The sequence below is a fragment of the Sinohyriopsis cumingii genome, chromosome 2, assembly GCF_028554795.1.
Source record: "Sinohyriopsis cumingii isolate HCF-2022 chromosome 2, ASM2855479v2, whole genome shotgun sequence".
NCBI lineage: Eukaryota > Metazoa > Mollusca > Bivalvia > Unionida > Unionidae > Sinohyriopsis > Sinohyriopsis cumingii.
Genome location: NC_142962.1, coordinates 91,314,251 through 91,326,619, shown reverse-complemented (window position 1 = coordinate 91,326,619; position 12,369 = coordinate 91,314,251). Strand labels below are relative to the sequence as shown.

At 36.7% G+C, this 12,369-nt stretch overlaps 1 protein-coding gene across 1 annotated transcript; it reads left to right on the top strand.

Annotated features, from left to right (window-relative positions):
* Nucleotides 1-2,531: 2,531 nt before the first annotated feature.
* LOC149805359 (uncharacterized) lies at nt 2,532-11,979 on the top strand. Its single transcript, XM_089936171.1, has 3 exons — nt 2,532-2,666; nt 6,672-6,867; nt 8,383-11,979. The coding sequence occupies exons 2-3, from the start codon at nt 6,675-6,677 to the stop codon at nt 10,023-10,025; spliced, it is 1,836 nt and encodes a 611-aa protein (XP_089792297.1). The 5' UTR covers nt 2,532-2,666; nt 6,672-6,674; the 3' UTR covers nt 10,026-11,979.
* Nucleotides 11,980-12,369: the final 390 nt, after the last annotated feature.

The window sequence follows — 12,369 nt, the reverse complement described above, 5'->3', positions numbered from 1 at the left end:
ATACTTTTTCTCCCTGATTCAATTACCTGTGTATTGCCAAACTAATGATTTCTTGTACTGTAAAAACTTTCACTTCACACTAAACATTGAACAGTAATACTATCGGTAAACTGCCCAAAAAAATTCAATTAGACATGAACATGTTATTATATCAGGCTATTGGATAGCAAGGCATTTTGACAAGACACCAAGTCTGAAATCTGTGCTGTACAGTGTGACGGTCAAAGGGACAGTACTCTAGTCTGGATACCGGGAAGAGAGAGAGGGAAAAGTGAATTATTGCAAATTAGGAGACATTAATTCTCTGTCTCTCCCAGCGGAGTAATGCTTACTCCGCTGGGAGAGACAGAGAATTAATATGACATGGGGGGGGGGGAGCTGGTAAGTAAGATACATAAAAGTAGGACTCCATATTTGTTCAGGTATTTTGCGATATTATAGGCCAAGGAGAAATTTATATTAGGTTACCCTTTTAGTGAGTTTCTGAAAACAATAGTAATTTCTATGTTATAAGCGTTCATTGGAAAGCAAATTTTCATTCATCACTTCCTAAATGTAGTTTCATATTTATTGTCAAATGACTTAAATGTGAATAACTAGTCTCTCTAGCTTAAGATCAAAACAGGAAATTTTGTTTTAAAATATTATGGAATGAATGAAATTAAAAAGTACATTTATCAAAAACGTTATTGTCTGTGTGCTCAAGATATACCTAAATAATATGATCTAGTTTAAGCTTCGAACGTGGGACTACTTATGTAATTTTCATAATCTTTCATTAGCTGCCTTTAACCGCCTGTCATATGTGCGTGTGTGTGTGTGTGTGTATATATATATATATATATATATATATATATATATATATATATATATATACACACACACACATGTATATGCATACATACATAAATATATATCTGTGCGTGTGTGTGTGTCAGCGACTATGTTCCATCGTTGTGACTATGTACGATCATTTTTTGGGGTGATGGTGGAAAGTCTGTGCGCATGGTCGAGCGGTTGTAGGGTTGGTGCCTGCAGGCAATGCGATTTTTGCCGTAACCCTCTGACCTGGTTTCGAAACAATATGGAGCGAATTCTCTAACCTGTATATGATATTATTTGCCAATCTATAATTTCACGACTTATTATTATGTATCATCATGTACAATCCTGGGAGTCATGAGTACACCTAGCCGAGTGGTCTAAAGCGCTCTCCGTTACGGATCACTGCCATCTCACCTCTGTCTGCGCCCTTTCGAGTCTCGGATTCAGCCAATGTGGGTATGTGAGAAAGCTTGCCAGTAGCTTCTCGTGGGTCGGTGGTTCTTTTCGGGTCTTCCCGGGTTCTTCCTCCACCAATAATACTGGCCGCCATGTATAGCCTATCGTGTGCTGAAAAATGGCGTTAAACCCAACAACAACAACAACAACAACATGAGTATACCTATCTCTCTTAATTTATATATGCCTTCATTTGTCATATGAATCAGGAGTGACTGTAGTAGAACAGAGTTTATAGCTGGATCGTCACGCACATGTGTCTGCCACGCGCAAATGCTTATATCAGGCGTCATGTTCCATCCTTATTTGAGGATTTGCTCGTGATCAATGGGGTATAGAGGTTGGTGCGTGCAGGCTATGCGATTGTTGATATAATCTGCGGACAGGGTTCAAATCTCTGAAGGGAACGAATTACAAATTCTCTCACCTGTATGACATGATTTCTTTTTGATGTCTCATATAAAGAGCGTATTTTCTAAATAAATTTGATAACTGCAGGCTTTTAAAACAATTTAAATATTTTCATCTATTATTGTGTTAAGGCACAAACAAAAAATACTGTAAAACGTATGAGAAATAATATATTGCAGTATGTATATATTACTTGTAGATTATGATAATGTTCTTTTAACTAACCGTTTACGGCCCTGTTAATTTCGATTTATTTCCCTGTCTGCTTGAATCAGAAGATTCCATTGGTTCCATATAATTTATATAGACATGTGTATATTTAGTAACGATACACCGGTTTTATTTCATCGAAAATGCGCGATCACTGTTTACGCTAATTCAAGGCTGTCTGATGTGTAGTCAACTTGCTAAATGCAGCTACGGTCGAAAAGGCGTCATCAATTACGACCATCGTATCCTGGTATAAAATAGAACAAATTTCAAACGATTTACCGTCGAGAGTGGACAAGGTGGTCTGAATTGAATCAATAACCACTTTATATAAGTCCTCAAAGTCGCATTGCAAGTCAGTTTTGTTGATCTTTCCAAAAGACTGGATTTCACTTCATTGTACAAACGAGACATTTGCCTGTAATCAATGTCAAACTTTGTATTCTTGTTAAAATAACGTTGTCGGTGACATATATCCCGATAAGCCTGACACCCCAACTCAAATAATCCTCGCAGACTGCCTTCTATGCCTCACTGACGACATAGTATACCGTATTGCATATCTATAAATAGACTATACCAAAGAAAAACGTTGCTAAATTTGTGAAATGTGTTTCCCAGTTTCTGTTGTGAAATGCTCAAAGTAACCAATATACACAGTGTTTTGTCGAAAGAAACATAAACATAACAAATATCAAACAGCCTTTAAGATCCTGCAGTTCAGCTAACACAGCCGTCGAAAACGAGAAAAGAAAATAGCCAAGGTAAGAATGACTATGTTCTTCGATCGAGAATGCTTTCGATATAATTCACGTCTTCTTTTTCAGTCACTCATGCAAATAAAGAGTTCCTTTTAACACTTCTCTGTTCTTACAATTTACAGACAGGAGGATTGCGTGTTTAACAGCACTTCTTTCCTTTTGTTAGTATGTAACGTTCTAAACAATCGATCAAAACACTATCACTTCGTTTTCAAGGGTCACTTCTTCGAGTGAACATCAAATGCTACGATTGAGTGTCAGCTTTAAAAAGACGTGGTTACACGTCGATGAATTTGAGACATTGTTGATGTGTTAAATATTTTGGACACTCTTTCTTTCAAAGTTCTCAGAAAATGCTCTACGACACTTGCTTTCGTTTTAGGATTTTCAATAGTGAAAAAAAATCAATGTCATTTTTCAATTCTATTTGAAAAGCTTCGTTCAGAAATTCGGTGGCTTTGTCTGTTTACCATCGCAGATGCTGTATACATCTTTATTTCAAAACCAAATGTAAAGCTCATATTAACCCTGAACTTTGTTTGGGAAGTCAAAGGAACTATCCAAGCTAGTTTCGAAACACGTCAATGGCACAAAACGTATCTGTAGCCACGATTTTACGTTGCCAAATGAGATACATTAGCTAAATTTGTAAGTCACTGATGATCGACGCGAGCTACTTTGATTTGACTTGTGTACATTTTTTGTCGAATGGGTTTTGTGTAACGTGTACACAGATTGTTCTTGTAATCAATATCGTACATCTGGCAGACTTTTTTTTTTTTTTAAAGCTTAGTTTTCGCATTAAGACGCTAGTTTTGAATCCCTCCGTAACCAGCTGCACGAGCAGGACTTTAGTAAATGCTGGCTAAAAATATATCCATGATGGAGTTTACTATTGTTTATTTTGTGTGTGTGTGTGTGTGTGTGTGTGTGTGTGTGTGTTGCTATTGCTGTTGATGCTTCTTAATATGTTACCCACTGCTCTTAGGTTGATGTTTGTGTAGTATGTGTGAGGTTTGCGATGAGGCTTGGCTTCACTTAGGTTGATGTTCGTGTAGAATTTCTGAGGATTGCGATGAAGCTTGGTGTGTCCAACGAGTAGTGTGTTTGAGGATTGCAATGAGGCTTGGTATATCCGACGTGTAGTATGTTTGGGGACTGCGATGGTGCTTGGCGTGTCTGACGTGTAGTATTTTTGATGACTGCAACGAAGCTTGGTGTATCCGACATGTAGCATATTTGGGGATTGCGATGAGGCTCGGCATGTCCGACGTGTAGTATTTGGGGGGTGGGGTGCGATAAGTCTTCGCGAGTCCACCGTGGGTTGTTTGTTGTTTTTTTTTTGGGGGGGGGGATTACGATCAGGCTTGGCATGTCTGGAGAGCAATAGGAGCATGATTAGTCTTCTGTGGTGGAAGGGTGACTTTTTATGTCTTCCTTTCTTTTCTTTTTTCTTTTTTTTTTTCCTTCTGCTAAAGATGGTGTCGAGATCATCTGTTTGGTGCAAGCTTTCATTTCTGATCATATGGGAGTAGGTGAAGACGTCAGAAAAGAAACTGAAATCTTACTAGGTATTTAGTGAAGACGTAATTTTAAATACGTCTAGTGTGTCTTCTTCTCCCATCCCTGTGAATGTGTCTTGGTGTCTATATCTTCTCTTTCATGATAGTCTTGAAATCTCTCAGAGTAGCTATTGCAGTTTCGCCTTGAGGTTTCTGGTGAGCTAACGCATTCTGGTGCTAACTCATTCAAAATATTTTGTAATAAACTTTTCTTATTTTGGATTTCTTTATTCCTCTTTTTGCTGTTATTGAACATATGCCTCTTCTCATTTCTGTCGTTGCAAAACTTTATCCAATTATTCCTTTTGTCTCTTTCTAAAATCATCCATCAATGATAATGATGGAGAAAGTGAAGGTAGTACTGTCATCGCATGCAACATTCCTAGGAAGACAATCAGTCAAAGCTAACGTGAAGTCTTTCTCTTCTAGAAGAAGAACACCGGCTACAGCAATCGTAGTAGTCGAAGTCATGAAAATATCCGTCCAAGTATACGATGTATCCGCAGCAAGTGCTCCCCCAATACACTGTCTTTGTTTTTTAGCCAGAGATATTATACTTGAACTTTAAACTGCAAGAGTAAACCGTAGAAAATGATAAGCCTTTATACTGAAAGTTATTTCACGTGTCAGCTTTCGTCTACCTGGAAGAGAGACCACACGCTCTGACTGAATATTATAACACGTGTTTTGATTGGTGGAACTTTTCATTCCGTTTCGAACCGGTCTTATCTATATATTCAAGCGCATTCTCTTATGCTATCAACTTTTGTCAACACAACTCAAGCAAGATATGAGTAAAGCTGGAGCCATCGACCATTATTTCCAACATGGTCTTAAAACCACACTACTTAGACTATGTGAAGGCATCTTGGGCCGTAAACATGATCACATACATTGTATGAAAGAGAAGAGTGCATATGGAGAGACAAGGGTGTCTGAAGAGAGCATGGTGTATGGGTCTGCTGTGAGGCAAAATTTAAGGAGACGATAAATGAAGTCTGCCTTTTCTGGAAAAGAGATATGTTAACCAGTTGCTAAACATTTGTCGTTTCTATTTTGAGTAGGTGGTGTGTATGTCTTTGTCTCTGCAAAAGACTAAACTTAAAACCACTTTCCCTTTCTCGTGTTTATATTTCTGAGAGGGTGTAGAGTGCGTCTATAAGCGCTTCATAGCCTGGATGTGATAGAATGTATAGGTGTATATAAGTATAGTATGTTTGTATGTCTGTGTGTATAAATACTCCTACCCATTTCATTGTATAGTGGGGTGGCTGATACAAGCGTGGTTGCTGGATTGAAGGGTGTGTTTGGAAAGTAACCAAAAAGCGGATTATAGATAGTAGGGCGTGTGTTTGGATTGCAATCAAAAAGTGATTGCTGGATAGTAGACGTGTGTGTTGGATTGTAGATAAAAATGTAAACATTATCATTCCCGTTTGTCCCCTTAAACTTACGACCTTTTGTCCCTGTAAACATTTGTCCCTATAACACTTTTGTCCTCATAATACCATCCCCATGTTGAAAGCTATGGACAATTTTAGCATTTGGATTTCCTTTTGTCCCCCAAGTGACTGATACAACTACTGGTATATAAGTAAATGTAACGATCGAAAAAGCTCACCACCCCATAAATTATTTTCGTGGTTTTGGCTTGTTGGGAACATCTACATTTTTCAAAACGTAAAATCCTCCATTTCAATAGCCATTATTCTTAACACAATATATGAATATTATGCCTCTGTATTACATCTATGGAAAAAAATACGGCATCCTCGATATTGTCCAGAAGTCTTCACTAAGCAATGTCACTGGTGATATCTCTGCAGATGTCGTCAAGTGTAACCGTGTTGGTGAACAAGAGCATGGTAAATGGTACATTTACTTCATCGTGTGGTAAATAAATAGTATTATTATACTTACGTAAAACTCTTTCACTGGTTGGATACATCATCTTTTGTATCCAAAATCATTGAGTATCTTTATTGTGTTAAATTCAAGCTATCCACACAAATTTCGCCAAAGTAAAGGACACAGAACTCTAGCTGTATTCTGGAATTATTCGTTCTTGTTGTGGTATCCAAGACCCGAATCTATGGATGTACAAAAAAATAAATAGGTACATTTTTATTTTGGTGGGGGGGGGGGTCAGTGTCAAATGCGAACATTTCTTAATGTTTAGTCATCGTTTGTGGCATCAGACCTGATTTAGTTTGTGGAAACCATTTTCCTTCTTGTAACCTAAGATGCTATGGTGGACGCGCGTTGATACCTTCCTATGAACCAGCGTACATGTAGTATGCTATCTTTGTTTTTGTAGCAGCTTGTATGACGGTGTAGATTTCTTCAAGGTTGACTAAGATATTATTGGCAGAACGTGGTAAATATTCTTCGGTACGCATTATTATTATTATAATGATTATTATTATTATTATTATTATTATTACAGAAAATGGAGATTGTAAACAACATTGAACTCGGAATCAGAGTATTTTTCTTTATCTTGGATCGCGGATACATTCCGTATATAGCGGAAGTGGCACTGTACATGCCCGTACTAGCCCTCATCCATCTCTGGATGTTGTTTTCACCGGACTCTGAGTACTGGATACTTAGCTTACCCTGTTTCTTCCTGCGATATGGAGGTAAGACATTTTCTGCCAGTTATAGGCAATTTTGGGTAAGTCAATGTCCCTATAATTTGCAACTTGTTATCATTAGATACATTCTTCATCCAGTTTAGAGGTAAGCCAGTGGAAGTATATCAGGATAAGATATCTACACATATTGTCATTCGGATAATCATCAGCCATGACTTGCAAAAGGTACCTCGTTTGTATCAATTTTCAACTTAGTTAACTCTACTGTTGAAAGAGATTACTCTTATGTTACAATTTTACTTCTTCCCATACCTTTGATTTCAAAACTTTATATAAAAAAGTGCAATCTCCTGTAATTGAGGTCAGTAAAGTAAACTGGGGGAGGGCGTTTTTGCACTCTGTATAAAGACGTCTTACACAGTCCCACCAAATTATATTTTGGGCCAATCATTGAAGAAATTCCCACGAAGAACATTCAGTTTTAATCAGATAAAATGTGCCTTACGATTTAAGTGAAATTTTGCTGAAAACCAGTAAAAGACAGGAAGTTCAACGGTCTTTGCCAGGAGGACATATTGATCTGTATATCGTTTTATATCGTTTGAATATCAAACAGAATTTTAAAAAAGAACTGAATGAGACTAACCCAAGTGACAGCTTAAATTCGAGACTTCCCTTAATGCAAAATGTTAGTAGGTTCTAATTTCTTGCGCTATAACAAAGTTATCATCCATGTTTTCATTTATCAAACCAATTAGCTACATTTTCCTTTCTTCATATCTGAAAATATTCATCGATAAGTCAGACACTCAAATATTCCAATAACATTGGAAGATTCCATGGCGTAGAAAACTTACGGATTAGCAAGAAATTTCATAGCATGAGAATACTGTTTGTATTCCATTCAGAATAATCGCTTGACTAATAAGATACTTTCTGAATGGTGTGGTGGAGAATATTTTTTAATTGTTTTTGATTTGTGTTTGTTTTTAGTTCGTTACCTCACACGTCATCCACTTTCTAAGCTAAATGTAATTTGAAAAATTAGGTTAGACAATCAATTTCTGCCTACACAGGAAAAACAACCCGGAAGACTAGACCACACGGTGAATGGTTGATAAATCTCCCCATCTTTGTTTACTGTAAATTCTGAGAAAGAGATTATTAGACAGAGTCACTAAACTACGCATTTCCAAACATGCAATCCAGGAGATAAATAAGTGGTGGTGGTGGTGGTTGCTACCACTGCATAGAGCCATCTACCTAACACACACACACACACACACACACTATATATATATATATATATATATATATATATATATATATATATATATATATATATATATATATATATATATATATATATATATATACATATGCTTGCGTAAGTACATGTATGGGTAGTGTAATGAGGTTGGGTCTATTTTAGTTACCTTGCTATGTTATGATAATGAGCTGAATTGCCCCGTAGTGGTCATATAGTGTGTGTGTGTGTGTGTGTGTGTGTGTGTACTCATTCGCAGATCTGTAATGCAGTATTTATGTTCTTTCTTCCAGGTTCACTATTTATTCTCGGAACACTCAACTACACAAGAAGTCAAATCGTGTGTTTCTATGTCCTTTCTTCGCCACTGTTATTTTTTGGATCTGTTATCAATAATTGCCTAGAAAGCGTCAAGAATTTGGCATCAGAGGAGTCAACCACCCAGTGTACCATTCTCCTGTTAGCTACTGTCGTACTTTCCCTAATCGCCTTGATGTATATAACCCGACGATTAATTACACTTCCGTGGTGGTCTACTGTAGCAATATTGGTATTGATAAGCTTTGTCTTTTGGCTCAGTTTGACTATCTTCGTTTATTTTGTGTATTGGTCTTCGATACTTATCTTCACAGCCATAGCTTTGTGGGATGTCTTCGGGTATGCTTATCAACTCAGCCTTAACGTGGGACAGAATGAGGACGTTTTATTGCAACATGTAGCCGCTTTTCTAACAAACCGCTTTACAAAGTTTCCATTCCGTCACATTTTCTCATTTTATTTTGTCTCTTATTACACATATGCAGTTATAAGTGAGTTCCAGGATGGAATGCCGTTACAAGCCCTTGTATCCACGCCCACACTAATTAACATCATTGGCAAGTGGTGTACTTCTTTTATTGTTCTCAATTCAATTTTCGCACTTCTTGTTCAAGCTGGAAATATTATTATCATCACGATTCGTTACTATCTAGTTAATCAAAGAGAAGACATGCAATGGTTGCTTGAGCTGATTGACACGGGCAATGCTAATAATACTTGGATTTGTTTCCATTCGTTTGCTGTACACCTCCAAGTTATGAATCTGAACGAAGAGAAAAGGGGTGACGCAGTTAGTGTTTTGCTTCAATTTACATTGGTGGGAGTTTTGGGTGACATTTGGTTGATGCTTGAGCCTTTTCTTACCCAACTGGGAGCACGTGTCGCTGAACGCCAGTTGCGAGTATACGTTGGGGTTGTCGTTTTCATTATGAGCTTCATTGTGGTGTCCATATTGGTGCCCTTGAATATTGCAAACCAGTTCGAACTGGGAATGTGGTCCGTTTTGTTTACCTCTGAATGTCTTCTACTGGTGTCTCAAGCCTTAATGACCTTCATGGAGTACACAGTTAATATGATTTCCTGGTTTTACGACATGGATCTTACAAAAACACAAAACATTATAGACTGCATCTGCCTGTCAAAGGGCATTGTTGTTATTATTTGCTCCATTTTGCAAGGATACCACAAGCTGTTCTTCCCTCTCTTTTCCCAAAATATATTTTGGCTCATTGTGCATGCGATGTTATTTGTGTTTGCTCAGCTCTTCGTTATTGTTCTAATTCTGCTGCCAGAATATATCCGACACATGCAGAGAACCGAATCACAGGATGTCATGAACACCTTTCCAATAGCTACACAAGAGCAGCTTGAGAATCTGGATGACGAGTGCGCCATTTGCCTAGATGAAATAGGTGATGGACTGGTGACTCCTTGTAAACATATCTTCCATCGCGAATGTCTGAGGAGAGCATGTGCTATCAGACAGTTTTGTCCACTTTGTAACCAGAATATTTTACAAAATGCAAATGTAAAGATACAAGTCAAAAATCTACAAGAACTTTTGGACAAGTTAAGCATGTTGGTCAACAGATCACTTCAAGTTTTGGGCTTAATGTAACAAAGACACCAAAACTTATGCTCTCACAATTTTCCTTGTCTCTTTCAACAGACAGTATATAATACTACACGCAAATACCTTTTTACTGGTTGTAGCAAGTCTCTTGTGCCGCAAGTTCCAACCTTGATGAGGTTATCTTCTTGTTGATAGCATATATGGCTGCTAGAGAGACCATTTCTACTATATCCATTCTGAATGGGAAAATAACTACCTGGCGCAAGTAAACTCGAGCTCAGAATTATTGAATCCGTCCATACCTTAAAACTATTCATGTATACCATTCTCCGTATGCACAAACATTGATAACTTCGAAAACTTATAATGTTAAATCGATGTTACGTTTGGGAGACGAAGCCGCCTAATACATATGATGAGGATATGGGTGTGAAGCTCATTCTAGTGTCATTAGGGCTGTCGCAAGTTTGGGCTGCGCGAAATATCCCACCACCAGCACCTCCCCATGCGAAGCTTTGTGCCTTAGGCGGTCACCCGAATTGTCCGCCCCCATTTACGACTGCCCTGAACTTAAGTAGAGGAAAAAATCAGCGTTTGGATGATGTAAACAAAATGCAAGATACATACCGCTACATTGGTTAATTTTGATATTATTATTATTGCTATTATTATTAAAATGATGTTTTGGTTTCAAAAATGATTATATTGACTGTTTTTTAAATTATTATAAAAATATCGTAATTTAAAAATATATTTTTTCCATTTCTATTCTCAACTGAGACTTTTCTAATACTTTCTTACTGAGCCTCTGAATGTATTAATTGCTTAGATTTCAAATGTATATTTTAATAGTTCATATTTTAATAGTTCGTTCATAATAATAATAATAATAATAATAATGACAATAACAATAATAATATCCAAAATGTTTTTTTTTCTTCTCAAAAATAGCCAAAGCGTTGACATTTTTAATTATAACGAAATATGAATTTCTTTGAAAACATACTTAGTAAAAACACTTTTTATTCAGAATGCATTAGTACGGAATGTTTGCCAATATAAACGAAAAGAATAAGAAATACAGACTCTACTTGCGTGCTTTTTGTGACCGCGCACGAGTCTGCGTCGTACCATGGCACATCATCGGGTACAGTAGGCTCCTCGGTCTCCCCAAAATAGAATGAATTTAACATTTATATTGCTGATTGATGGTCGAAATAATTCTTATATATTTCTTTGTCATTCTTCTTGTTATTTCTTTTGTTTTGAAGACGTTATCTTTGGTGATGATGATATCGATGACAATGACAGTGATGATGAATTCAGCATGAGGAACATCTATATTCTAAAGCTGAATCCCCATTTATCTCATCCTAACATCGTAAGAAATTATCAGACTTCTTTGTGGAAACACGAAGATTTGAATGTCAACTTTTTTTCCTAGACGTATTGTTTTTTTAGGTTTTTATATACAACATAAGTTTAATTTATTTTTGTATCTTTTTGTGTGTATTTTTTTACGTCTATTTATTTCATAATATTAACAGCAGAGAGGGTGAATTGGGTTATATATTTTTTACTTTATCTTTGTCGTTTGTGTTTTTTAAAAAGTATGCGCGTTTGCGTTTACCTGCCGGACGTTTTATTGAGGTCGCACCCTCTCCGCTGCTATAAATGTATGAATCATTAAATCAGTCTCTCAACCAAATATTGTATCAAGTCCTATACGATATCGCGATCGAGGATCATGTAAATGTATTGTTATAAGCCCATGTGAAGCAGATTGTGCTTTTGAAAAGAAGTTTTTGAACCTAATAATGTCCGTGTCTCCACTACACCAGGTTTGATGAATGTTTCTCAAAGTATGTGTATCAACTCCATTAAACACAGCTAAAATATTGCAGTTATCTCTGATCACTTTAGGTATTTGTGTATATCGCTGACTAACATAAATCACGTCTGTATTTTTATGTCTGCCTCGAGAAAATATTATAGTTGAGTTTGATTGTTTGTCCATCATTGCGTCAACATAAATGACTACATTATTAATAAATCCATAAAGATTATCTACTGATGGCGCTTCATCGATATCGGTTATAAAATCAATAATATCATCAGCATCTTCGTTTAACAATTTTGCATTTTCATTAAAAACGTCAACTGACGGAGCTGCCAAATACAACTTATCCCACTTTAACCATCTCATTATCAAATTAAGTAATAACTACTTTTTACCAGACCCAGAAAGACTTATTATTATCATTCTGATAGAATTTGGTAGCGCTGGATGATGCTTGACTGGCTCTTGTTTTCGTGTCGCTGAGAAGTCATTGACATCCATGTTGTACAAATATATTAAATAATGTGGTTTAATATTGTTTTCGATGTA

Excerpts from the sequence above, each read along its gene's own strand:
- LOC149805359 (XM_089936171.1), top strand. The coding sequence starts at position 6,675 with ATGGAGATTGTAAACAACATTGAACTCGGAATCAGAGTATTTTTCTTT. Across the intron at positions 6,868-8,382 it reads TTTCTTCCTGCGATATGGAG|GTTCACTATTTATTCTCGGA; the intron begins GTAAGACATTTT and ends TCTTTCTTCCAG.